Source organism: Bombina bombina, chromosome 1 (assembly GCF_027579735.1).
Source record: "Bombina bombina isolate aBomBom1 chromosome 1, aBomBom1.pri, whole genome shotgun sequence".
NCBI classification, from domain to species: Eukaryota; Metazoa; Chordata; class Amphibia; order Anura; family Bombinatoridae; genus Bombina; species Bombina bombina.
In genome coordinates, this window is record NC_069499.1 from 1,156,303,295 (window position 1) to 1,156,328,794 (window position 25,500).

Here is a 25,500-nt window from a genome sequence, read left to right on the forward strand (position 1 = left end):
ATTATCTGCATTAACAAGTTTGTCATGACATTTAATACAAACAACAGCTGGAGGAATAGCTACCAAAAGTTTACAGCAGATACACTTAGCTTTGGTAGATCCAGCAGGCAGAGGTTTTCCTGTAGTATCTTCTGGCTCAGATGCAACGTGAGACATCTTGCAATATGTAAGAGAAAAAACAACATATAAAGCAAAATAGATCAAATTCCTTATAAGACAGTTTCAGGAATGGGAAAAAAATGCCAAACATCAAGCTTCTAGCAACCAGAAGCAAATGAAAAATGAGACTGAAATAATGTGGAGACAAAAACGACGCCCATATTTTTTGGCGCCAAATAAGACGCCCACATTATTTGGCGCCTAAATGCTTTTGGCGCCAAAAATGACGCCACATCCGGAACGCCGACATTTTTGGCGCAAAATAACGTCAAAAAAATGACGCAACTTCCGGCGAAACGTATGACGCCGGAAACGAAATGAATTTTTGCGCCAAAAAAGTCCGCGCCAAGAATGACGCAATAAAATGAAGCATTTTCAGCCCCCGCGAGCCTAACAGCCCATAGGGAAAAAGTCAAATTTTTGAGGTAAGAAAAATATGATAATTAAAGCATAATCCCAAATATGAAACTGACTGTCTGGAAATAAGGAAAGTTGAACATTCTGAGTCAAGGCAAATAAATGTTTGAATACATATATTTAGAACTTTATAAATAAAGTGCCCAACCATAGCTTAGAGTGTCACAGAAAATAAGACTTACTTACCCCAGGACACTCATCTACATGTTTGTAGAAAGCCAAACCAGTACTGAAACGAGAATCAGTAGAGGAAATGGTAAATATAAGAGTATATCGTCGATCTGAAAAGGGAGGTAAGAGATGAATCTCTACGACCGATAACAGAGAACCTTATGAAATAGACCCCGTAGAAGGAGATCACTGCATTCAATAGGCAATACTCTCCTCACATCCCTCTGACATTCACTGCACGCTGAGAGGAAAACCGGGCTCCAACTTGCTGCGGAGCGCATATCAACGTAGAATCTAGCACAAACTTACTTCACCACCTCCCTTGGAGGCAAAGTTTGTAAAACTGATTTGTGGGTGTGGTGAGGGGTGTATTTATAGGCATTTTAAGGTTTGGGAAACTTTGCCCCTCCTGGTAGGAATGTATATCCCATACGTCACTAGCTCATGGACTCTTGTTAATTACATGAAAGAAACATATATTTAGAACTTTATATAAATGCATAAAGTGCCAAACCATAGCTGAGGTGTCTTAAGTAATAAAAAACATACTTGCCAAAAGACACCCATCCACATATAGCAGATAGCCAAACCAGTACTGAAACAGTTATCAGTAGAGGTAATGGTAAATTGAGAGTATATCGTCGATCTGAAAAGGGAGGTAGGAGATGAATCTCTACGACCGATAACAGAGAACCCATGAAATAGACCCCCGTTAGGGAAATCATCATATTCAATAAGTGATACTCCCTTCACGTCCCTCTGACATTCGCTGTACTCTGAGAATAATCGGGCTTCAACAATGCTGAGAAGCGCATATCAACGTAGAAATCTTAGCACAAACTTACTTCACCACCTCCATAGGAGGCAAAGTTTGTAAAACTGAATTGTGGGTGTGGTGAGGGGTGTATTTATAGGCATTTTGAGGTTTGGGAAACTTTGCCCCTCCTGGTAGGATTGTATATCCCATACGTCACTAGCTCATGGACTCTTGCCAATTACATGAAAGAAAAAACCATCAATGCACTACTGGGAGCTAGATGAACACATCAGGTGATTCAATAATAGGAGGCATTTATGTGCATCCACCAATCAGCAGCTAGCTAGTAGTGCTTTAAATGCTCTATGTGAATCATGTAAGAATATTTTTGGATTTCATATCCCTTTAATTGCAAAGGTTCTACTATAAAGATGGTGTAAAAAAAAACAAAAAACTTTTTCAGATATAATGAAGACAAAAATAATTAGGGAGTCTTGAAAAAACAAAGCTACCGCAAGCAATATGCAAATGCTTTTTCAGTGGAGTGAATGGCAGACTAAACTGGCCATGAGGTTCTATTCTGCAAACTGAAATCTCACAATAAAAAAAAGCTTTTGAACACATCCCAGATGTTATTACAACTGTATTTTACGGAACGCAAAAGCTAAGAAAACTATCCTTTATAAATAATGACGTGGCCATGAGGGTCCAATTTAGGCTACTAATGTGGCACTTCTTAATTTATCAAGATGGTTATTGGTGTTTATTCATTAGGTTTTTCTTGCTGGGTTTGTAAGAATCGTGAGCAATACATGGAGACAACTAGCTACTAAAATAAGTGTTTTGATATTTTTAGGGTAATGAATGTTTTGGAACTGCTGATACGTAGACTTAATATTCATCTACATTATGAAAATCAAAGAAGAATCCCTTTTGTACAGGGCTTAATCTCAATTATGGAATAGGCTACACTAAATCCAGACTGACATTGAGACTGGACAATTCAAAATTATGACCTACTGGTTGCAAAAAAAAGTATGCAAATGCTTACCAAACTATGTTTAAAATGTTGAGGATCCTTGACTAGTGAAGCTCCACACAGGGTCACCATCCACTCCAGCTGATCTAAAAATAAAACAGAAGCAATGAGTGGCTGTAAGATAGTTGCAATAGTTACAGTGAACACAGAAAAGAGTCTATGATATTTGTAATTTCCATGTGCAGTACCATTCATTTCTCCATAAAACATAACTTTAAAATGTGTATGTTTAGCCAGAGAAAAGAAGGTGAGCCAGGACTAATAGGTCAAGCAAAGTTGATCATCAAGGGAAACAAACATCGCTAGATATACCATTATGGCCACTTCTCTAGCTCCCTATTTAAAACATCTATGCAGATTGTAGAAGTTATCCTTTGTGGTTATACAGACATTATTTATATAAATTAAAATAAAGTCATACTAAATTTTAAAAAGAAATATTAAAAAAAAAAGAAGAAAAAAAAAGAGCAGAGCTAAGGAATAAAAGATGCATTTAAGATCCCATAAACAAAATCTCTGAAGTCAATTTACGCCAGAGGTTCTTAACTTGTGTGGTCCACTAACCAATAAATTCAAGGGGTTTGTTCATATTACATTACAGTTGTTTACAGATACACTATGTGACCAAAATAATGTTAACACCTAAACATCACACCAATGTGAGCTTGTTGTACATCTCATACAGCCAAATGAGCATTCAGGAGGTCAGGCACTGGTGTCGGACAAGAAGCTCTGGCTTGCAATCAGCATTCCAATTAATCTCAAGTGTTCAATGAGGTTGAGGTTAGGGCTACTCAACAAACCATGTATTTATGAATCATTGGGGCACAGTCATGTTGAAACAGGAAATGGCCATCCCCAAACTGCTGCTAAAAAGTTGGTTGCATTAAGATGACCCTTCTGTAGAACTAAGGGACCTTGCCCAAACCCTCAAAAACAGCCTGAGACCATTATCCCTTCTCCATCAACCTTTACAAAAGGCCAAGTCCTCCAGTAAGTAGCGTTCTAATGGCATCTGCCACACCCAGATTCTTCCATCATACTGCTAGACAGTGAAGCTTGATTCACCACTCTACAGAACATGTCCACTGCTCCAGAGTCAGTTGGCATTACACATGTGGATTTGAGGCTTGTGTACAGCTCACATGGAAACTCATTTTATGAAGCTTGTAACCCACAGTTCATGTGCTAATGTTGCTTCCAGAGGCAATTTGGAATTGTGTATTGAGTGATATAACAGACAATGGGCAATTTGTATGCGCCTTCAGCACTTGGAAGCCCCTCTGAAGTAGTTTGTATGTTCAGCCACTTCATAGCTGGCAGGTGGTGCTCTTAGACACTTCTGCTTCACAAGAATAGCATGTTCAGTTAACCAGGGCAGATATTTCCTAACCTGACTTTACATTTAAAACAAGATTGCATGCAATAGCAATATAAAGCACAATATGTCATTAAGAGGTAAACAATGTAGCAAATGAAAAACAATATGATATAGTAAATTAATTTGCATTCTATATGCTAAATTCTACTTGCAGTAACTGCTTCATACACAATAAATAGCCACACTTATTTCAACTATTAAAAAGCTTAAAAAATTACAAAAATATATAAACTGTTTAGTAAACTTGCATGTCAGTGATCTGCACAGCCTGTCTACAGTGTTTGAAGAGACATTTGTTCTTAGCTCCCATGGAATCTTCAGAAAGTAACTTAGCATTACCAAATCACATCCGCAGTCAGGATAACATTACCTTCTGTGAAATTCCATCTATTTGCTAATTTTGAAATCCACGTGGATACTGGGAATTTGGCCAGTATTGTGCAGGCATTTAAACCCCAAGTCAAGGAGATGCTCCAATTATATGAAACCCAATATACAAGCATAAAGTGCCACATATAAATAACACTAGCATAGAACTCCAGGATTAACCAACACTATACACTAACACCGTATAACAGACACACACATATGATGGTCATAAATAAGATACAAGTAGCCAGTGAAATTGCTCTCTAAAGCCCAATTAATCAGTAGAAGGATGAAGACATTCAAACAAAAATGTAGAGAAAATCACAAAGAACTGGATTCAAATAAAACTAAAAATAGATCAAATTGTTTTATAATGTTTTGCTTAACTGAACCCCATTAAAAAAATGTCAAATTAGCATTGGACGACTTTTACAGAATATGTAGTTTTTGAAGTATTGTGATACTGTATTGTGATACTGCCTGCTTCAAATATGCCTGTTTTTTTAGCTACAAGAATATCATGTTTACACACAAACATGAGTGTATATGCCTTATAATACACCTGTGGTGTGATATATTTACTAAATTGTATTTGTTGTTGGCCAAAAATTGTATATTCTAATGTATGCGAAAGGTGTACAAAGCAGTATGCGCTTTTGATATATTTGCTCATGCTCTAAGTGTGACATAAGTCTATTTTGTAACTCTGACCTTTTCTAACTTTCTCAAATGGTAAAATCAATAATGCACATGTAGCTTTTCCTCATTCCCTACAGGGACAGTAAACACCTTATGACCAATTTAAAATGCTTAATTATCCATAATAAAACAGCTATGCACTAAATGTTCATTATTTATTTTGTACACTTTTCCTGCAACACAGCAGGCTTTCACGGCATAACCTTGCCACACATCTGTTTTTACTTTGCAGTTTGTTATCTTAACATTTCTACTGAAGCTAAAAAAATGAAGCGTTATTTAACACGACAGAGGTCTTTTCCAGACTCAAGTAAAGATTGACTCACGTAATAAGTGATAGGTGAAGTTTGGCGACTGAAAAACAATGGCAGCAAACAAGGTTTCAGACATTGCTGATATGCTACTATATTGAAAGACCACAGAAAAATACAGTAATTATAAGCTGTTTACTGACCATTTAATTAAACTTTGTATTATTACATGGCATTACTAACCTTATTCTCAGCTAATCAAGGACTACAAAGTCCAATTATACATAAGGTAATACTGATTCTCATTTTTATACACACTCCATAATAAAAAAGCTAATTTCAGCAGAGGAAAAAACAGGTTAATTAAAGGGACATTAAACACTTTGAGATGGTAATATAAAATGATAAATTGTATATAATAAAACAACTCTGCAATATACTTTCATTATTTATTTTGTCCTCTTTGCCTGTAATTACATTCTGAAATTGTGAGCTTTTCAGTTCCTGTTAGAAAACATAATTTATGTAAGAACTTACCTGATAAATTCATTTCTTTCATATTAGCAAGAGTCCATGAGCTAGTGACGTATGGGATATACATTCCTACCAGGAGGGGCAAAGTTTCCCAAACCTCAAAATGCCTATAAATACACCCCTCACCACACCCACAATTCAGTTTAACGAATAGCCAAGAAGTGGGGTGATAAGAAAGGAGCGAAAGCATCAAAAATAAGGAATTGGAATAATTGTGCTTTATACAAACAAAATCATAACCACCACAAAAAAAGGTGGTCCTCAAATGAATTTATCAGGTAAGTTCTTACATAAATTGTTTTCTTTCATGTACTTAGCAAGAGTCCATGAGCTAGTGACGTATGGGATAGCAGATACCCAAGATGTGGAACTTCCACGCAAGTCACTAGAGAGGGAGGGATAAAATAAAGACAGCCAATTCCGCTAAAAAAATAATCCACAACCCAAATCAAAAAGTTTTAATCTTATAATGAAAAAAAAACTGAAATTATAAGCAGAAGAATCAAACTGAAACGGCTGCCTGAAGTACTTTTCTACCAAAAACTGCTTCAGAAGAAGAGAAAACATCAAAATGGTAGAATTTAGTAAAAGTATGCAAAGAAGACCAAGTTGCCGCTTTGCAAATCTGATTAACAGAAGCTTCATTCCTAAAAGCCCAGGAAGTAGAAACTGACCTAGTAGAATGAGCCGTAATCCTTTGAGACGGGGATTTACCCGACTCCACATAAGCAAGATGAATCAAAGACTTTAACCAAGAAGCCAAATAAATGGCAGAAGCCTTCTGACCTTTCCTAGAACCAGAAAAGATAACAAATAGACTAGAAGTCTTTCTGAAACCTTTAGTAGCTTCAACATAATATTTCAAAGCTCTTACTACATCCAAAGAATGTAAAGATCTCTCCAGAGAATTCTTAGGATTAGAACACAATGAAGGGACAACAATTTATCTACTAATGTTGTTAGAATTCACAACTTTAGGCAAAAATTTAAATGAAGTCCGCAACACCGCCTTATCCTGATGAAAAATCAGAAAAGGAGATTCACAAGAAAGAGCAGATAACTCAGAAACTCTTCTAGCAGAAGAGATGGCCAAAAGGAACAAAACTTTCCAAGAAAGTAATTTAATATCCAGAGAATGCATAGGTTCAAATGGAGGAGCCTGTAAAGCCATCAGAACCAAATTAAGACTCCAAGGAGGAGAGATTGACTTAATGACAGGCTTGATACGAACCAAAGCCTGTACAAAACAATGAATATCAGGATGATTAGCAATCTTTCTGTGAAAAAGAACAGAAAGAGCAGACATTTGTCCTTTCAAGGAACTTGCAGACAAACCTTTATCCAAACCATCCTGAAGAAACTGTAAAATTCTAGGAATTCTAAAAGAATGCCAAGAGAATTTATGAGAAGAACACCAAGAAATGTAAGTCTTCCAGACTCGGTAATAAATCTTCCTAGACACAGATTTACTATCCTGTAACATAGTATTAATCACTGAGTCAGAGAAACCTCTATGACAAAGTATCAAGCATTCAATCTCCATACCTTCATATTTAATGATTTGATGGAAAAATGGGCCTTGAGAAAGAAGGTCTGGCCTTAACGGAAGTGTCCAAGGTTGGCAACTGGCCATCCGAACAAGATCCGCATACCAAAACCTGTGAGGCCATGCTGGAGCCACCAGCAGTACAAATGAACGTTCCATTAGGATTTTGGAAATCACTTTTGGAAGAAGAACTAGAGGCGGAAAGATATAAGCAGGTTGATAATTCCAAGGAAGCGACAACGCGTCCACTGCTTCCGCCTGAGGATCCCTGGATCTGGACAGATACATGGGAAGTTTCTTGTTTAGATGAGAGGCCATCAGATCTATTTCTGGAATTCCCCAAATTTGAACAATCTGAAGAAATACCTCTGAGTGAAGAGACCATTCGCCCGGATGTAGCGTCTGGCGACTGAGATAATCCGCTTCCCAATTGTCTATACCTGGGATGTGAATCGCAGAGATTAGACAGGAGCTGGATTCCGCCCATACAAGTATCCGAGATACTTCTTTCATAGCCTGAGGACTGTGAGTCCCTCCTTGATGATTGACATACGCCACGGTTGTGACATTGTCTGTCTGAAAACAAATAAACGATTCTCTCTTCAGAAGAGGCCAGAACTGAAGAGCTCTGAAAATCTCACGGAGTTCCAAAATGTTGATTGGTAATCTCGCCTCCTGATATTCCCAAACCCCCTGCGCTGTCAGAGATCCCCATACAGCTCCCCAGCCTGAAAGACTCGCATCTGTTGAGATCACAGTCCAGGTTGGACGAACAAAAACAGAATTTATGCTTACCTGATAAATTACTTTCTCTTGCGGTGTATCCAGTCCACGGATTCATCCTTACTTGTGGGATATTCTCATTCCCCAAGGATCTTTTCAAAGGTTCTCTGTGCCCTTCTCTCTGTAATCAGAGAACAGGGTATTGCGGTATTTCCTTATTTGGACGATATCTTGGTACTTGCTCAGTCTTTACATTCTGCAGAATCTCCTACGAATTAACTTGTGTTGTTTCTTCAAAGACATGGTTGGAGGATCAATTTACCAAAGAGTTCCTTGATTCCTCAGACAAGGATAACCTTTTTGGGTTTCCAAATAGATTCAGTGTCCATGACTTTGTCTCTAACAGAAAAGAGACGTCTGAAATTGGTGTCAGTTTGTCGAATCCTTCAGTCTCAATCGTTCCCTTCAGTAGCTTTGTGCATGGAAATTCTAGGTCTCATGACTGCTGCATCGGACGTGATCCCTTTTGCTCGTTTTCACTTGAGACCACTTCAGCTTTGTATGCTGAACCAATGGTGCAGGGATTATACAAATATATCAAAATTAATATCCTTAAATCCCAATGTTCGATCTTATCTGACTTGGTGGTTGGATCACCATCGTTTAATTCAAGGGGCCTCTTTCTCTTGCAAGGTGTATCCAGCCCACAGATTCATCCTTACTTGTGGGATATTCTCATTCCCTACAGGAAGTGGCAAAGAGAGCACACAGCAAAGCTGTCCATATAGCTCCTCCTCTGGCTCCGACCCCCAGTCATTAGACCGACGGTTAGGAGAAAAAGGAGAAACCATAGGGTGCAGTGGTGACTGTAGTTTAAACAAGAAATTTTAACCTGACTTAATTGCCAGGGCAGGCCGTGGACTGGATACACCGCAAGAGAAAGTAATTTATCAGGTAAGCATAAATTCTGTTTTCTCTTGCAAGGTGTATCCAGTCCACGGATTCATCCTTACTTGTGGGATACCAATACCAAAGCTTTAGGACACGGATGAAGGGAGGGAACAAGACAGGTAACCTAAACGGAAGGCACCACTGCTTGCAAAACCTTTCTCCCAAAAATAGCCTCCGAAGAAGCAAAAGTATCGAATTTGTAAAATTTGGCAAAAGTATGCAGTGAAGACCAAGTCGCTGCCTTACAAATCTGTTTAACAGAAGGCCTCATTCTTGAAGGCCCAAGTGGAAGCCACAGCTCTGGTGGAATGAGCTGTAATTCGTTCAGGAGGCTGCTGCCCAGCAGTCTCATAAGCCAATCGGATGATGCTTTTCAACCAGAAGGAAAAAGAGGTAGCCGTCGCTTTTTGACCTCTCCTCTTACCAGAATAGACAACAAACAAAGATGATGTTTGTCTGAAATCCTTAGTTGCTTGTAAATAGAATTTCAAAGCACGAACCACATCAAGATTGTGTAAAAGCCGTTCCTTCTTAGAAGCTGGATTAGGACACAGAGAAGGAACAATGATTTCCTGGTTAATGTTCTTATTAGAAACAACTTTAGGAAGAAAACCAGGTTTGGTACGCAAAACTAACTTATCTGCATGGAACACCAGATAGGGTGAATTACACTGCAAAGCAGACAATTCTGAAACTCTTCGAGCAGAAGATATAGCTACCAAAAACATAATTTATGTAAGAACTTACCTGATAAATTCATTTCTTTCATATTAGCAAGAGTCCATGAGCTAGTGACGTATGGGATATACATTCCTACCAGGAGGGGCAAAGTTTCCCAAACCTCAAAATGCCTATAAATACACCCCTCACCACACCCACAAATCAGTTTAACGCATAGCCAAGAAGTGGGGTGATAAGACAAAAGTGCGAAAGCATAAAAAATAAGGAATTGGAATAATTGTGCTTTATACAAAAAAATTATAACCACCACAAAAAGGGTGGGCCTCATGGACTCTTGCTAATATGAAAGAAATGAATTTATCAGGTAAGTTCTTACATAAATTATGTTTTCTTTCATGTAATTAGCAAGAGTCCATGAGCTAGTGACGTATAGGATAATGAATACCCAAGATGTGGATCTTCCACGCAAGAGTCACTAGAGAGGGGGGGATAAAATAAAGACAGCCAATTCCGCTGAAAATAATCCACACCCAAAATAAAGTTTAAATCTTATAATGAAAAAAAACTGAAATTATAAGCAGAAGAATCAAACTGAAACAGCTGCCTGAAGAACTTTTCTACCAAAAACTGCTTCAGAAGAAGAAAACACATCAAAATGGTAGAATTTAGTAAAAGTATGCAAAGAAGACCAAGTGGCTGCTTTGCAAATCTGATCAACTGAAGCTTCATTCCTAAACGCCCAGGAAATAGAAACTGACCTAGTAGAATGAGCTGTAATCCTTTGAGGCGAAGTTTTACCCGACTCGACATAAGCATGATGAATTAAAGATTTCAACCAAGACGCCAAGGAAATGGCAGAGGCCTTCTGACCTTTTCTAGAACCGGAAAAGATAACAAAAAGACTAGAAGTCTTTCGGAAATTCTTAGTAGCTTCAACATAATATTTCAAAACTCTAACTACATCCAAAGAATGCAATGATCTCTCCTTAGAATTCTTAGGATTAGGACATAATGAAGAAACCACAATTTCTCTACTAATGTTGTTAGAATTCACAACCTTAGGTAAAAATTTAAAAGAAGTTCGCAACACCGCCTTATCCTGATGAAAAATCAGAAAAGGAGACTCACAAGAAAGAGCAGATAATTCAGAAACTCTTCTAGCAGAAGAGATGGTCAAAGAAACAAAACTTTCCAAGAAAGTAATTTAATGTCCAGTGAATGCATAGGTTCAAATGGAGGAGCTTGAAGAGCCCCCAGAACCAAATTCAAACTCCAAGGAGGAGAAATTGACTTAATAACAGGTTTTATACGAACCAAAGCTTGTACAAAACAATGAATATCAGGAAGATTAGCAATCTTTCTGTGAAAAAGAACAGAAAGAGCAGAGATTTGTCCTTTCAAGGAACTTGCAGACAAACCTTTATCCAAACCATCCTGAAGAAACTGTAAAATTCTCGGAATTCTAAAAGAATGCCAGGAAAAATGATGAGAAAGACACCAAGAAATGTAAATCTTCCAGACTCTATAATATATCTTCCTAGATACAGATTTACGAGCCTGTAACATAGTATTAATCACAGAGTCAGAGAAACCTCTTTGACTGAGAATCAAGCGTTCAATCTCCATACCTTCAAATTTAAGGATTTGAGATCCTGATGGAAAAAAGGACCTTGTGACAGAAGGTCTGGTCTTAATGGAAGAGTCCACGGATGGCAAGTGGCCATCCGGACAATATCCGCATACAAAAACCTGTGAGGCCATGCTGGAGCCACCAGCAGAACAAACGAGCATTCCTTCAGAACCTTGGAGATTACTCTTGGAAGAAATACCTCTGGGTGAAGAGACCATTCGCCCGGATGTAACGTTTGGCGACTGAGATAATCCGCTTCCCAATTGTCTATACCTGGGATATGAACAGCAGAAATTAGACAGGAGCTGGATTCCACCAATACAAGTATTCAAGATACTTCTTTCATAGCCAGAGGACTGTGAGTCCCTCCTTGATGATTGACATATGCCACAGTTGTGACATTGTCCGTCTGAAAACAAATGAACGACTCTCTCTTTAGAAGAGGCCATGACTGAAGAGCTCTGAAAATTGCACAGAGTTCCAAAATATTGATTGGTAATCTCACCTCCTGAGATTCCCAAACCCCTTGTGCTGTCAGAGACCCCCAAACAGCTCCCCAACCTGTCAGACTTGCATCTGTTGAAATCTCCGTCCAGGTTGGAAGAACAAAAAGAAGCCCCCTGAATTAAACAATGGTGGCCTGTCCACCACGTCAGAAAGTGTCGAACAATCGGTTTTAAAGATATTAATTGAGATATCTTTGTATAATCCCTGCACCACTGGTTCAGCATACAGAGCTGAAGAGGTCGCATGTGAAAACGAGCAAAGGGAACAGCGTCCAATGCAGCAGTCATAAGACCTAGAATTTCCATGCATAAGGCTACTGAAGGGAAAGATTGAGACTGAAAGTTTCGACAAGCTGAAACCAATTTCAGACGTCTCTTGTCTGTCAGAGACAGAGTCAAGGACACTGAATCTATCAGGAAACCTAAAAAGGTTACCCTTGTCTGAGGAATCAACAAACTTTTTGGTAAATTGATCCTCCAACCATATTCTAGAAGAAACAACACTCATAAAAGACTGGAAAGGTTCTTTCTAGTGAAAATGGGCAAAGGGAATTGAATCGAATGCTGTGGCCATAAGACTTAAAACTTCTATGCATATATAGCAACTGAAGGAAATAATAGAGACTAAAGGTACCGACAGACGGAACCCAATAGAATTATCCCTTGTCTGATAGAGACAAAGACAGTGACATAAACTTTCTGGAAACCTAAAAAAGGTGACCCTTGTGTGAGGAATCAAGAGCTTTCGAAAAAAAGATCCTCTAACAAGTGAATCATATGAGATTCCGTATTCTCAGAAAATAATCTGAATGAAAACAGAAAAATGAAAATATGCATTTATTGTATCTAATGAAAACAAATAATGCTATCAATGACCATAAAAAAGCAAAATAGTTTGAATAAAACTCCAAACCCGGTTCCTAAAAAAGGAACTGGAAGAAATACCCCAGAAGATTCCAGGTCTGAGCAGCGCTTGAACCCCATGGGTGCCCAGCCATGCTTCAACAGTACCCAAAATATATAGGACAAAAACACACTTAAAGAAAGTGTTAGCCTTACTGGAATAAAATCAAAGAAATTTGGACAAAATAGAACCAAATAAATTTCAAAGAAGTCTTAACCTGCCCCTTACCAGCCAAGCTGGAATACGGCATGTACATCGCAATATTAGGGAGCTGATTTCGAACCCCAATTACAAACATGTTACTTGGGAAAGAACTCAGGAATTTGTTCCTTAATAAGAACAACTAAACTAGTATAAGCTTAAAGTTTTAGTCTTATAACTCAATCTTGAAGCCCAGAGTAACAGTTAAGAATTGAATCCAATTATAAAACAAATAATTGATTATCTTAGAACAAAATTCTTCTAGCTAAAATAGCTAAAGACATAGATTAACCCTCATTTGCGAAAATATTCAATAAAATGAAGACACAAATGAAATTATTAGCATGATAGTCCAGTTTAAAGGACCAGCCAATACAGTGGACTTGCATAATCAATAAATGCAAAACAACAAGACAAATGCAACGGCACCTAGTCTAGTAAATGTTGTCCTTTAACAATGCTAAAATAAATCATAATCTGATACTTGATCTTAAAGTAAACAGAAAAAATGAAGCAATTGCAATATCCAAATAAATCACAGGACCAAGAAAAGTACCTGAAACTAAATAATTTTCCATAAACAAGATACAACTATCTAAAGGAAAATAAATACTATTTTGCTATAGAAACAATAGAATAATTAGTAGAAGCAGAGATAGCCCCAATAAATTGGAGAACCCTCCAAATTGAATTTAACTGCTGGCAAAGAATATAGTTTAAAACCTTTGAAAAAGGAATAAAAGAAAATTCTCAGCCTATTCCATTCCCTAGAATGGGGAATTGGAAAGAAAACCTCTGAAAACACAGAAGAAAAAAATAGGCAGAAATAGTGTCAGCTAGTCTTAAAGAACTAGAACCTTAATATCCAAAATAATCAACACATTTTCAACAAAGAACAAATGTACTTTAACAATAGAAAAATAATAAAAGTAGATTTGTTAGTGTCAATATCTGATGAAGAAAATTTCTGAAAGAGAAAAAACATCATCAGAGAAGCATAAATCAGTATATTGTTGGTCATTTGAAACTTCAATAATTAAAAAAGAAGTGAAAAAGACCTAAAAATTTTATTAGAAGGCACGAAGTCAGACAAAGCCTTTAAAATAGAATCAGCAAATATTTCTTATAAATCTTCTAAATATTTCTTGTACATAGGATGTAAGAATGGCAATAAAGCATAAACACTAATGGATTCTGCATGTAAAAGTATATCACAATACCTTATTACAAACCATAGCTAAAGATAAACATTTATAACATTTAAAATAAATGAACTTAGCTTTGGTAGAACTGAAACTCAGTTAAGCGTTTTTCCGAAGTGGCTTCTGATTCAGGGACAATCTGAGACATCTTGCAATATGTAATAGAAAAAACAACATATAAAGCAAAAATGATCAAATTCCTTAAATGACAGTTTCAGGAATGGGAAAAAAATGACAACGAACAAGCTTCTAGCAACCAGAAGCAATAAATAATGAGACTTAAATATTGTGGAGACAACAATGACGCTCGATTTTTTTAGCGCCAAAAAAGCCGCCCACATCCGGTAACGCCGACATTTTTTGGCGCAAAAAAATGACGCAACTTCCGGCGACACGTATGACGCCGGAAATGACAAAAAAAATTTGCGCCAAGAAAGACCGCGCTAAGAATGACGCAATAAAATGAAGCATTTTCAGCCCCCGCGAGCCTAACAGCCCACAGGAAAAAAGTCAAATTTTAAGGTAAGAAAAAATGATTTATTGATATGCATTATCCCAAATATGAAACTGACTGTCTGAAATAAGGAACGTTGAACATCCTGAATCAAGGCAAATAAATGTTTAAACACATATATTTAGAACTTTATATAAAAGTGCCCAACCATAGCTTAGAGTGTCACAGAAAATAAGACTTACTTACCCCAGGACACTCATCTACATGTAGTAGAAAGCCAAACCAGTACTGAAACGAGAATCAGTAGAGGTAATGGTATATAAGAGTATATCGTCAATCTGAAAAGGGAGGTAAGAGATGAATCTCTACGACCGATAACAGAGAACCTATGAAATAGACCCCGTAGAAGGAGATCATTGAATTCAAATAGGCAATACTCTCTTCACATCCCTCTGACATTCACTGCACGCTGAGAAGAAAACCGGGCTCCAACCTGCTGCGGAGCGCATATCAACGAAGAATCTAGCACAAACTTACTTCACCACCTCCACAGGAGGCAAAGTTTGTAAAACTGATTTGTGGGTGTGGTGAGGGGTGTATTTATAGGCATTTTGAGGTTTGGGAAACTTTGCCCCTCCTGGTAGGAATGTATATCCCATACGTCACTAGCTCATGGACTCTTGCTAATTACATGAAAGAAAACAAAACTTTCCAAGATAATAACTTAATATCTATGGAATGTAAAGGTTCAAACGGAACCCCTTGAAGAACTGAAAGAACTAAATTTAGACTCCATGGAGGAGCCACAGGTTTATAGACAGGCTTGATTCTGACTAACGCCTGAACATCTGGTACTTCTGCCAGACGCTTGTGTAAAAGGATAGACAGATCGGATATCTGCCCCTTTAAGGAACTAGCTGATAAACCTTTCTCCAATCCTTCTTGGAGAAAAGACAATTTCCTTGGAATCCTAATCTTACTCCACGAGTAACCCTTGGATTCACACCAACAAAGATATTTCCGCCATATCTTATCGTAAATTTTCCTGGTGACAGGTTTTCTAGCTTGGATCAGAGTATCTATGACTGATTCAGAGAACCCACACTTGGATAGAATTAAGCGTTCAATCTCCAAGCAGTCAGCTGCAGAGAAACTAGATTTGGATGCTTGAATGGACCCTGTATTAGAAGATCCTGCCTCATTGGCAGTGTCCATGGTGGGACAGAAGACATGTCCACTAGGTCTGCATACCAAGTCCTGCGTGGCCACGCAGGCGCTATCAGAATTACAGAGGCCTTCTCCTGTTTGATTCTGGCTACCAGTCGAGGGAGAAGGGGAAACGGTGGAAAGACATAGGCCAGATTGAAGGACCAAGGTGCTACTAGAGCATCTATCAATGCCGCCTTGGGGTCCCTGGACCTGGAACCGTAAAGAGGAAGTTTGGTGTTCTGAGGGGACGCCAACAGATGCAACTCTGGAATGCCCCATAGCTGAGTCAGCTGAGCAAATACCTCCGGGTGGAGTTCCCACTCCCCCGGGTGAAAAGTCTGACGACTTAGGAAATCCGCTTCCCAGTTGTCTACTCCTGGGATGTGAATTGCAGATAGATGGCAAGAGTGATCCTCCGCCCCCCTGATTATCTTGGTTACTTCCTTCATCGCTAAGGAACTCTTTGTTCCTCCCTGATGATTGATGTATGCTACAGTCGTGATGTTGTCCGACTGAATCTGATTAACTTGGCTGCCGCTAGCTGAGGCCATGCCTGGAGCGTGTTGAATATCGCTCTCAGTTCCAAAATGTTTATCGGGAGAAGAGACTCTTCCCGAGACCATAGGCCCTGAGCTTTTAGGGAGCCCCAGACCGCGCCCCAGCCTAACAGACTGGCGTCGGTCGTTACAATGATCCACTCCGGTCTGCAGAAGCACATTCCCTGCGACAGGTGATCCTGAGACAACCACCAGAGAAGAGAATCTCTGGTTTTCTGGTCCAGTTGGATTTGAGGAGACAAATCTGCATAATCTCCATTCCACTGTTTGAGCATGCACAATTGCAGTGGCCTGAGATGAATTCGAGCAAAAGGGACTACGTCCATTGCTGCTACCATTAATCCGATTACCTCTAACACCACATTCACTTTACCCTCCCGTGGAGATGCTACTTGTTATAGCGGCAAAGAGAATGACTGGGGGGCGGAGCCAGAGGGGGAGCTATATGGACAGCTTTGCTGTGTGCTCTCTTTGCCACTTCCTGTAGGGAATGAGAATATCCCACAAGTAAGGATGAATCTGTGGGCTGGATACACCTTGCAAGAGAAAGAGGCCCCTTGAATTAAACGATGGTGATCCAACCACCAAGTCAGATAAGATCGAACATTGGGATTTAAGGATATTAATTTTGATATCTTTGTATAATCCCTGCACCATTGGTTCAGCATACAAAGCTGAAGTGGTCTCAAGTGAAAACGAGCAAAAGGGATCACGTCCGATGCAGCAGTCATGAGACCTAGAATTTCCATGCACAAAGCTACTGAAGGGAACGATTGAGACTGAAGGATTCGACAAACTGACACCAATTTCAGACGTCTCTTTTCTGTTAGAGACAAAGTCATGGACACTGAATCTATTTGGAAACCCAAAAAGGTTACCCTTGTCTGAGGAATCGAGGAACTCTTTGGTAAATTGATCCTCCAACCATGTCTTTGAAGAAACAACACAAGTTGATTCGTAGGAGATTCTGCAGAATGTAAAGACTGAGCAAGTACCAAGATATCGTCCAAATAAGGAAATACCGCAATACCCTGTTCTCTGATTACAGAGAGAAGGGCACCGAGAACCTTTGAAAAGATCCTTGGAGCTGTTGCTAGGCCAAATGGAAGAGCAATAAACTGGTAATGCTTGTCTAGAAAAGAGAATCTCAGGAACTGATAGTGATCTGGATGAATTGGAATATGAAGATATGCATCCTGTAAGTCTATTGTAGACATATAATGCCCTTGCTAAACAAAAGGCAGAATAGTCCTTATAGTCACCATTTTGAATGTTGGTATCCTTACATAACGATTCAATATTTTTAGATCCAGAACTGGTCTGAAGGAATTCTCCTTCTTTGGTACAATGAACAGATTTGAGTAAAACCCCAGGCACAATTACCCCAGCCGACTCTAGGTCTGAAACACATTTCAGAAACGCCTGAGCTTTTACTGGGTTTACTGGAATGCGTGAGAGAAAAAATCTTCTCACAGGCGGCCTTACCTTGAAACCTATTCTGTACCCTTGTGAAACAATGTTCTGAATCCAAAGACTGTGAATCGAATTGATCCAAACATCTTTGAAAAATCGTAACCTGCCCCCTACCAGCTGTGCTGGAATGAGGGCCGCACCTTCATGCGGATTTAGGAGTTGGTTTTGACTTTCTAAAAGGCTTGGATTTATTCCAGACTGGAGAAGGTTTCCAAATGGAAACTGTTCCTTTAGGCGAAGGGTCAGGCTTCTGTTCCTTATTCTGACGAAAGGAACGAAAACGATAAGCAGCCCTAGATTTTTTGTCCTGAGGCAAAAAGGCTCCCTTCCCCCCAGTAACAGTTGAAATTATTGAATCCAACTGTGAACCAAATAATTGATTACCTTGGAAAGAAAGAGAAAGCAAAGTTGACTTAGAAGTCATATCTGCATTCCAAGATTTAAGCCATAAAGCTCTTCTAGCTAAAATAGACATATACCTGACATCAATTCTAATGATATCAAAAAATGGCATCACAAACAAAGTTATTAGCATGTTGAAGAAGTTTAACAATGCTATAAGCATTATGGTCTGACACTTGTTGCGCTAAAGCCTCCAACCAGAAAGTGGAAGCTGCAGCAACATCAGCCAAAGAAATAGCAGGTCTAAGAAGATTACCTGAACATAAATAAGCCTTCCTTAGAAAGGATTCAAGCATTCAAGTAAATGAAGTACCCAGACTATTCCATTCCCTAGAAATTACTTCTGAAATAGCATCAGGAACTGGAAAAACTTCTGGAATAACTACATGAGGTTTAAAAACTGAATTTAAACGCTTATTAGATTTAATATCAAGAGGACTAGACTCCTCCATATCTAATGCAATCAACACTTCTTTAAGTAAAGAACGAATAAACTCAATTTTAAACAAATATGAAGATTTATCAGTGTCAATATCTGAGGCAGAATCTTCTGAACCAGATAGATCCTCATCAGAAATAGATAAGTCAGAATGATGGCGGTCATTTAAAAATTAATCTGAAATATGAGAAGTTTTAGAAGACCTTTTACGTTTACTGGAAGGAGGAATAACAGACAGAGCCTTCCGAATAGAATTAGAAACAAATTCTCTTACATTAACAGGAACATAAGTCAGACAAGGAACCCCGAGGGGAACCTAGAACGGGGTGCGCTGGGTGAGTACAAAAAGTGAAACTGTAAACAAACTAAATGGCTTCCGTGAGATAGGGCAGAAAGTCAATACCAGTATAAGACAAAAAGATGTCGGCGGCAAGGCTCCTCTGGTCTTCGGCGTGAAGATTTCTAAAAATTAAAAGTGAGAAAGAGGGCGCCACATAGCGTGATACTGTTGATACAGGTTCAGAAGGCAAAGAATTCAAAAAGGCTTACCGAACAGCTCTGCACCGTTCTGTGACCGGTGCTATCAGGCAGACTAACACTCTCAGTGGTTAGCACACTGGGTGGCCTCGGACAAGATGCAGTCAGGTAGATCTCAGCGTTGTTCGATTAGCACACTGGGTGGCCTTGGATGTGGTGCAAACAGGTGGATCTCAGCGTTGCTTGATTAAAGCAAATCAGCGTCTCTGCACCATGTGCACTGCAGCCTCCAATGAGTATTAGACATAAAATACCTCTCCAGGTAAGGTAAATAATCGTGAGAGACAACTTCCGTATAATAAAGTAAAATCTTTAATCAATCCAGGTTTTTGCTACGCGTTTCTAGACCAATGGTCTTTTCCTCAGGCATAAAAACAAGGGATAAATTTACTAGTACATTGCAACCTTATATACAGGTGATTAAAAACGGAAGTTGTCATAGTTTTAAAAAGAGACCAATCAAGGCCGAACAAATTCTGTGAATCTTATCAGCATTGATTGTAAAATCTGTAGATTGGTAGTTAGTGTCGGTGTATGTCACAATATTGTTACAAAATGTTTCTACACTGTTTCATATATCTGTTACTGATTTTTGATATTGAATACAGAGTGTTTGTAAAAAAAGAGTATGAAATAAATGCCTATAGTTGTTTCTCGAGATTGTGTGTGTATAGGAATTGGTATGTATAAATAAAGCATATTAGAATTTCAAATAATTAAAAAGTGTGTGTGGTATTATTTGAAACTGTTAAGAAAAAAGTGAGATGTGATAGAAAGGAACGTGATCTAGTTGTAAGCGTGAATGCAGTGGTTACCAGAATTGGGTTTCGAAAATTGATCATTTAATTTCAAACCTCACGGCTATGGAAATAAGAGCACTATAATTTTGAATATATGTGTATGTAGATGATCTGTGTATAATATAATAGTCTTCACTATGCCTCTGAAATTGATTTATCAGTGTATTATCTTTTTTAGTAACATATAAATCCAGAGTTTATTAAATTATCAGTTCGATGAGTGTTGTGATCCCAAATAATAATAGTAATAAATTGTTAAGGAATAGATTGTTAAATATAATGTACCATATGAATATGGAACAAGTTAAAAGTTAACATCCTAGGGTTTGTTTAATCATTATAACAGTACCTAGTTTTTGCACTGACGATGCAAAATTACATGCCTCATTGAGAGTGAAATATGTATGTTTACTATTTAATATGTTGTGCAATATATGATTGGTGTCAAACAGTGAGTATTTTGCTATTGCATATATTTGTCATTCTGAATAATAAGAATGGCAAATATTAGCCCTTCCGAGTATCGAAAAATGATTGGTGAGTGTAAGGCGTATTGAAATATGTTTCTGTTATACTACAATTGTTGAAACTAAGTCGTAAACAAATAGGGCTGATAATATTTTCCAATAAATAATGTCCAGCTGGAAATTGTATTAATATATAAAAAATAATGAGTAAAAAATATTAATAATAAATAAATAATAAACCTAATTAAAACGCCACTAATCGTTATGATTCTAATATTGATTCATAGTGTATTAGTATATTTTAATCTAAATCCGAGTGTAAATGTTATTGATAGTCTTTGATCTTATCAGTTATGGATGTCTGATTTAGGTGTGTTTATTATTATTTCTGGATATTAATTAAAGGCTGCTAGGTCTAAGTTCGCATTTAAACCTTCGGGAAATAATGTTTTTAACTTAAAAATCCAGAAAGTTTCTCGTTGTCTGAGTTTGTTGGTTCTATTATAGTCTACTGACCTGGGAATAAAATCTATGGGAATAAATTTAAAAATGTGGGGGTTGCCTTGATGTTTTGTTAGACAATGGGTTGGAACACTATGTTTAATTTTCGTTTTCTTGCAATTTTTGCAGTTACGAAAATGTTCCCCCCATCTTGTCTTGGCTTTCCTGGAGGTGCGGCCTATGTATTGCAAGCCGCAAATGCACTCTAATAAATAGACAACAAAGGATGTATTGCAATTATAAAATCCCTGAATGGGATAAATGTCTCCGGTGGTGTGAGATTTAAAAGTTTTAGTGCCGTGTTTGATATATTGACAGGACTTACAACCAGTTCTTCCGCATCTATACACTCCCTGTCGCCCAAAAATGCCCCTCTTGGATTTTGTAATTGTCTTGGATTGTTGTTGGGTATGTTTGACAATTTTACTGGGTGCTAAACTACTTCTCAGAGTTGGCGCTCTCCTATAAACTTTCTTTGGTCTTTCCTGTACAATATTCTTCAAAATGGGGTCCCTTTGGATGACATGCCAATGTTTGTATATAATCTGATTAATTTTTTGGAAATGATTATTGTATTGGGTGATAAACATAGGATTTCCCTGGTCTGTTGGTGTATTGCTTAGTTGATTTGTTTTTTTATTCTTATTGTTGTTGGATAATATCTCATTCCTGTCCAATCTTTTGGTTCTGGTAAGAGCATGGTCTAAAATGTGAGCTGGATATTTTCTTTCTATAAATCTGTTGTATATAGTCTGGCTTTGTTCAAGAAACATATTGTAATCCGAACAATTCCTTCTGATGCGTCTAAACTGACTGTACGGTACATTATTAATCCAACTCCTATGGTGGTTGCTATGGTATTCCAAATAGCTATTGCTATCCACATCTTTGAAAAAAGTTTTAGATATAATAGTCTGGTTAAGCCCCCAACTGAGTGAAAGATCTAAATAGTCTATTGATTCAGATTGTATGTTGGCTGTAAAGGTGATTCCCATATTATTGTCATTGAGTCGAGTGATGAACGATTCAGCTGATTCTAATGACCCGTCCCAGATAAATAAGAGGTCATCTATATAACGGCCATAGAATACCAGGTTCTCCCCAAGATCCGCATTGTAAATATATACCTCCTCAAATAATCCCATAAAGAGATTGGCGAAGCTTGGAGCGAACCTGGTACCCATGGCCGTTCCCCTAGTCTGTAAATAGAACTGGTCTATAGAAAATAATTATGTTGCAAAATGAACTTAATGCATTCTAAAATGTAAGCTCCTTGTAATTTTGGTAAATATGGGTCCTGTTCTAAAAAATGTGATATTGCCATCAATCCTAAGTCATGAGAGATGTTTGAATAAAGTGAACTAACATCACAAGTAATCCATAATTTCTTTTTGTTGGTGAGAGTGAGGTTTTGTAATAACTGTAAAAGATGAGTGCTATCTCTGATGTATGACGGAAGAGTAATAACAAATTTTTGTAGAAACTGATCGATGTAGAATGATAAATTATATGTTAGGTTGCCTATCCCAGCTATGATAGGACGTCCGGGAGGGTTATTTTTGTCCTTATGTATTTTTGGAAGATGGTAGTAATGAGCGATACTGGGATTGTCTATTCTAAGGAATTCACGTTCTTCTTTATTTAGTATACCCTGCAAAGAGCCCTTGCCTATTAATTCCTGATATGATGTTTTGAAAAAGGGGGTCGGATCTCTGGATAGAATTTGATAGTAGTTAATATCACATAGAATTCTCTCTGCTTCTTTGGTGTAATCTTTATAGTCCTGAATAATAATCCCACCCCCCTTGTCCGCATCGCGGATGACAATATTTGGATTGTTCTGTAATTTATGCAAAGCTTTTTTATGTCTCTGAAAGGAATAGTTTGTCCTTTTTGCTGTTGTTTTCAATAATTTTTCACAGTCCTCTAAGACCATGTTTTGGTATAGTTCAATGTATTTGTTATTAATGTTGGTGGGATTGAAGTTAGATTTGTTTTTAACATTCGTGTGTAAGTATCCTTCAAATAAATTATCAGTTATATCTTCAATGTTCGCTGTGACACAAGGTATTGAATTATCAGAAGGCATGTTGTCAGTTATTATTACCTGTGAATTAGTGTCATGTAGTTGTTCTCTGCTTAATTTTTTATTTGCAAAATATTTTTGTAGCGATAACTTGCGGGTAAAATTGTTCACATCAACAAATAGATTGAAGATGTTTGGTGGACAAAAGGACAAGCCTTTTTTTCAATACTCTTTTCTCTTCTATAGATAGTGTGTATGATGATAAGTTGAATAGTCCCTGATTTAGTCTGGATAGTTCCGCTTTCTTGGCGGTAAGGCCTCTGCCCCTCCTGCCTCGTTTTATGTTGTATGGGGTCTTTTTACCGGCCTTGCCGGCAAGTTTTCCATTCTGGTGTTGGGGCCTATCCCTAAAAAAGGCGGTGGTGGGTTATGGCTAGTGCTGGGGCTTTCTCCATCTCCCATCATTAGGAGTGGACTAAATCTATTATTATGTTCATATTGTTCAATATGTGTTATTGGAGTCTGTGGATTTTCATGATTATTCCAGAACTCAGTATTTGGTGTGTTGGCGGTTTGTTGTCTGTAATGATGTGATGTGTCTCTGTGGTCAGTACGATCTAGTCTCTTGTTGTAGACACCTTGGGGTCTATGGTGGCTGTTGTGATTCCAGGTGTTTCCCTGGTACGAAGTGACATGTGCATCTTTATGTTGATATGTTTGGGCTGACTGGTAGGACATATTGTGAGAATCTTTGGTATAGTTATGTCTAAATCTTGGTTCTCTATTGGTATTATATGTTTGTTCCCTGTTTGGCAGTTGATGGTGATTTTGTGATTGGTATGAATGTAATTGAAGGCTCCCTTTAGAAGAGGGATAATTGTGCTGAGCTCTATTGTTGGATGAGGACCAATTTTGTCTGTATTGGTCTTCCTTATGTATTCTTTGTTCTGAATTAAATATGGGAGTCCTATTGTTGGTTGTATTGTAGTGGGTTGAATGATCAAAATTAGATCGATTTTAAAAAGTTTGAGGTTGTCTATAATAGTTGTTGTTATTCCTATTAGGATGGACTCTTCTTGTTTCTAGGTGATTATGGTGTGTAGAACTATTTCTCGATATGTTGTCTTTGCGATTGAAGGTGTATACACAGTTATTAGTGTAATCTTCATGGTCCCTTTGTAGTTTTTTGTTTTTATTCTGGACAATATTTTCTTGGAATCTGTCAGTGCGTTCATTTATTTCTTTTAAAATTTTATTATAATCGGGGTTTTGTTGGTATACCCTGAGATCAGTTTGTATCTTCTCTATATTAGTGCTACTCTGACTGTAGAGTTGGCGTCTATGTTCAATTAAAATCTTTATTAAGTTAAAAGAACACTCATTGAGTGCTTCATACCACTTTTGTAAAAGTGCAGGATCATCTTTAAATGAGCAATGTTTGAACATCCTGAACATTAAATGTTGAAGGAAAAACAACAGGTAATGGATTATTACTAATGGAGACATTATCTGCGTTACAAAGTTTATCATGACAACTAACACAAGCTACAGCCGGAGGAACAGTTACCAAAAGTTTACAACAAATGCACTTAGCTTTGGTAGAACCAACATCAGGCAGCGTCTTTCCAGAAGTAGATTCTGATCCAGGGTCAGGTTGTGACATCTTGCAATATTTAATAGAAAAAACAACATATAAAGCAAAATTATCAAATTCCTTAAATGACAGTTTCAGGAATGGGAAAAAATGCAAAACAAACAAGCCTCTAGCAACCAGAAGCAACAAAAAAGTGAGACTGAAATAATGTGCCAAGTATGACGCCCACATTATTTGGCGCCAAAAATGAAGCCCACATTTTAGTCGCGAAAAACGTCTAACACACATGCGTCAAAAAAATGACACAACCACGTGAAAACTTCCGGCGTCAACTATGACAAAATTTTGCGCCAAAAAAGGTTGCGCCAAAAATGAAGCAATAAATTGAAGCATTTTCTGCACCCGCGAGCCTAACAGCCCGCAAGAAAAAAAGTCAAATTGAAATCTTTCAAGGTAAGAAAAAATATTTATTCATATGCATTTTTCCCAAAAAATGAAACTGACAGTCTGAATGAAGGAATACTGATTATCCTGAATCATGGCAAATATAAGTTTAAAACATATATTTAGAACTTTACATATAAAGTGCCCAACCATAGCTTAGAGTGTCATAAACAAAATAAGACTTACTTACCCTAAGACACTCATCTACATATAGTAGATAGCCAAACCAGTACTGAAACGAGAATCAGTAGAGGTAATGGTATATAAGAGTATATCGTCGATCTGAAAAGGGAGGTAGGAGAAGAAATCTCTACGACCGATAACAGAGAACCTATGAAATAGATCCCCTAGAGGAAGACCATTGTATTCAAATAGGCAATACTCTCTTCACATCCCTCTGACATTCACTGCACTCTGAGAGGAAAACCGGGCTTCAGCCTGCTGCGAAGCGCATATCAACGAAGAATCTAGCACAA

At 37.9% G+C, this 25,500-nt stretch overlaps 1 protein-coding gene across 1 annotated transcript in view; it reads right to left on the reverse strand.

Moving 5' to 3' along the window:
* The window catches only part of BRCA1 (BRCA1 DNA repair associated), a 1,073,265-nt gene that overhangs the window by 55,898 nt on the left and 991,867 nt on the right, over positions 1-25,500 (reverse strand). The window contains exon 19 of the mRNA XM_053699586.1: positions 2,556-2,629. Coding sequence (XP_053555561.1) covers positions 2,556-2,629 — 74 coding nt within the window. The remainder of the gene's footprint in view (positions 1-2,555; positions 2,630-25,500) is intronic.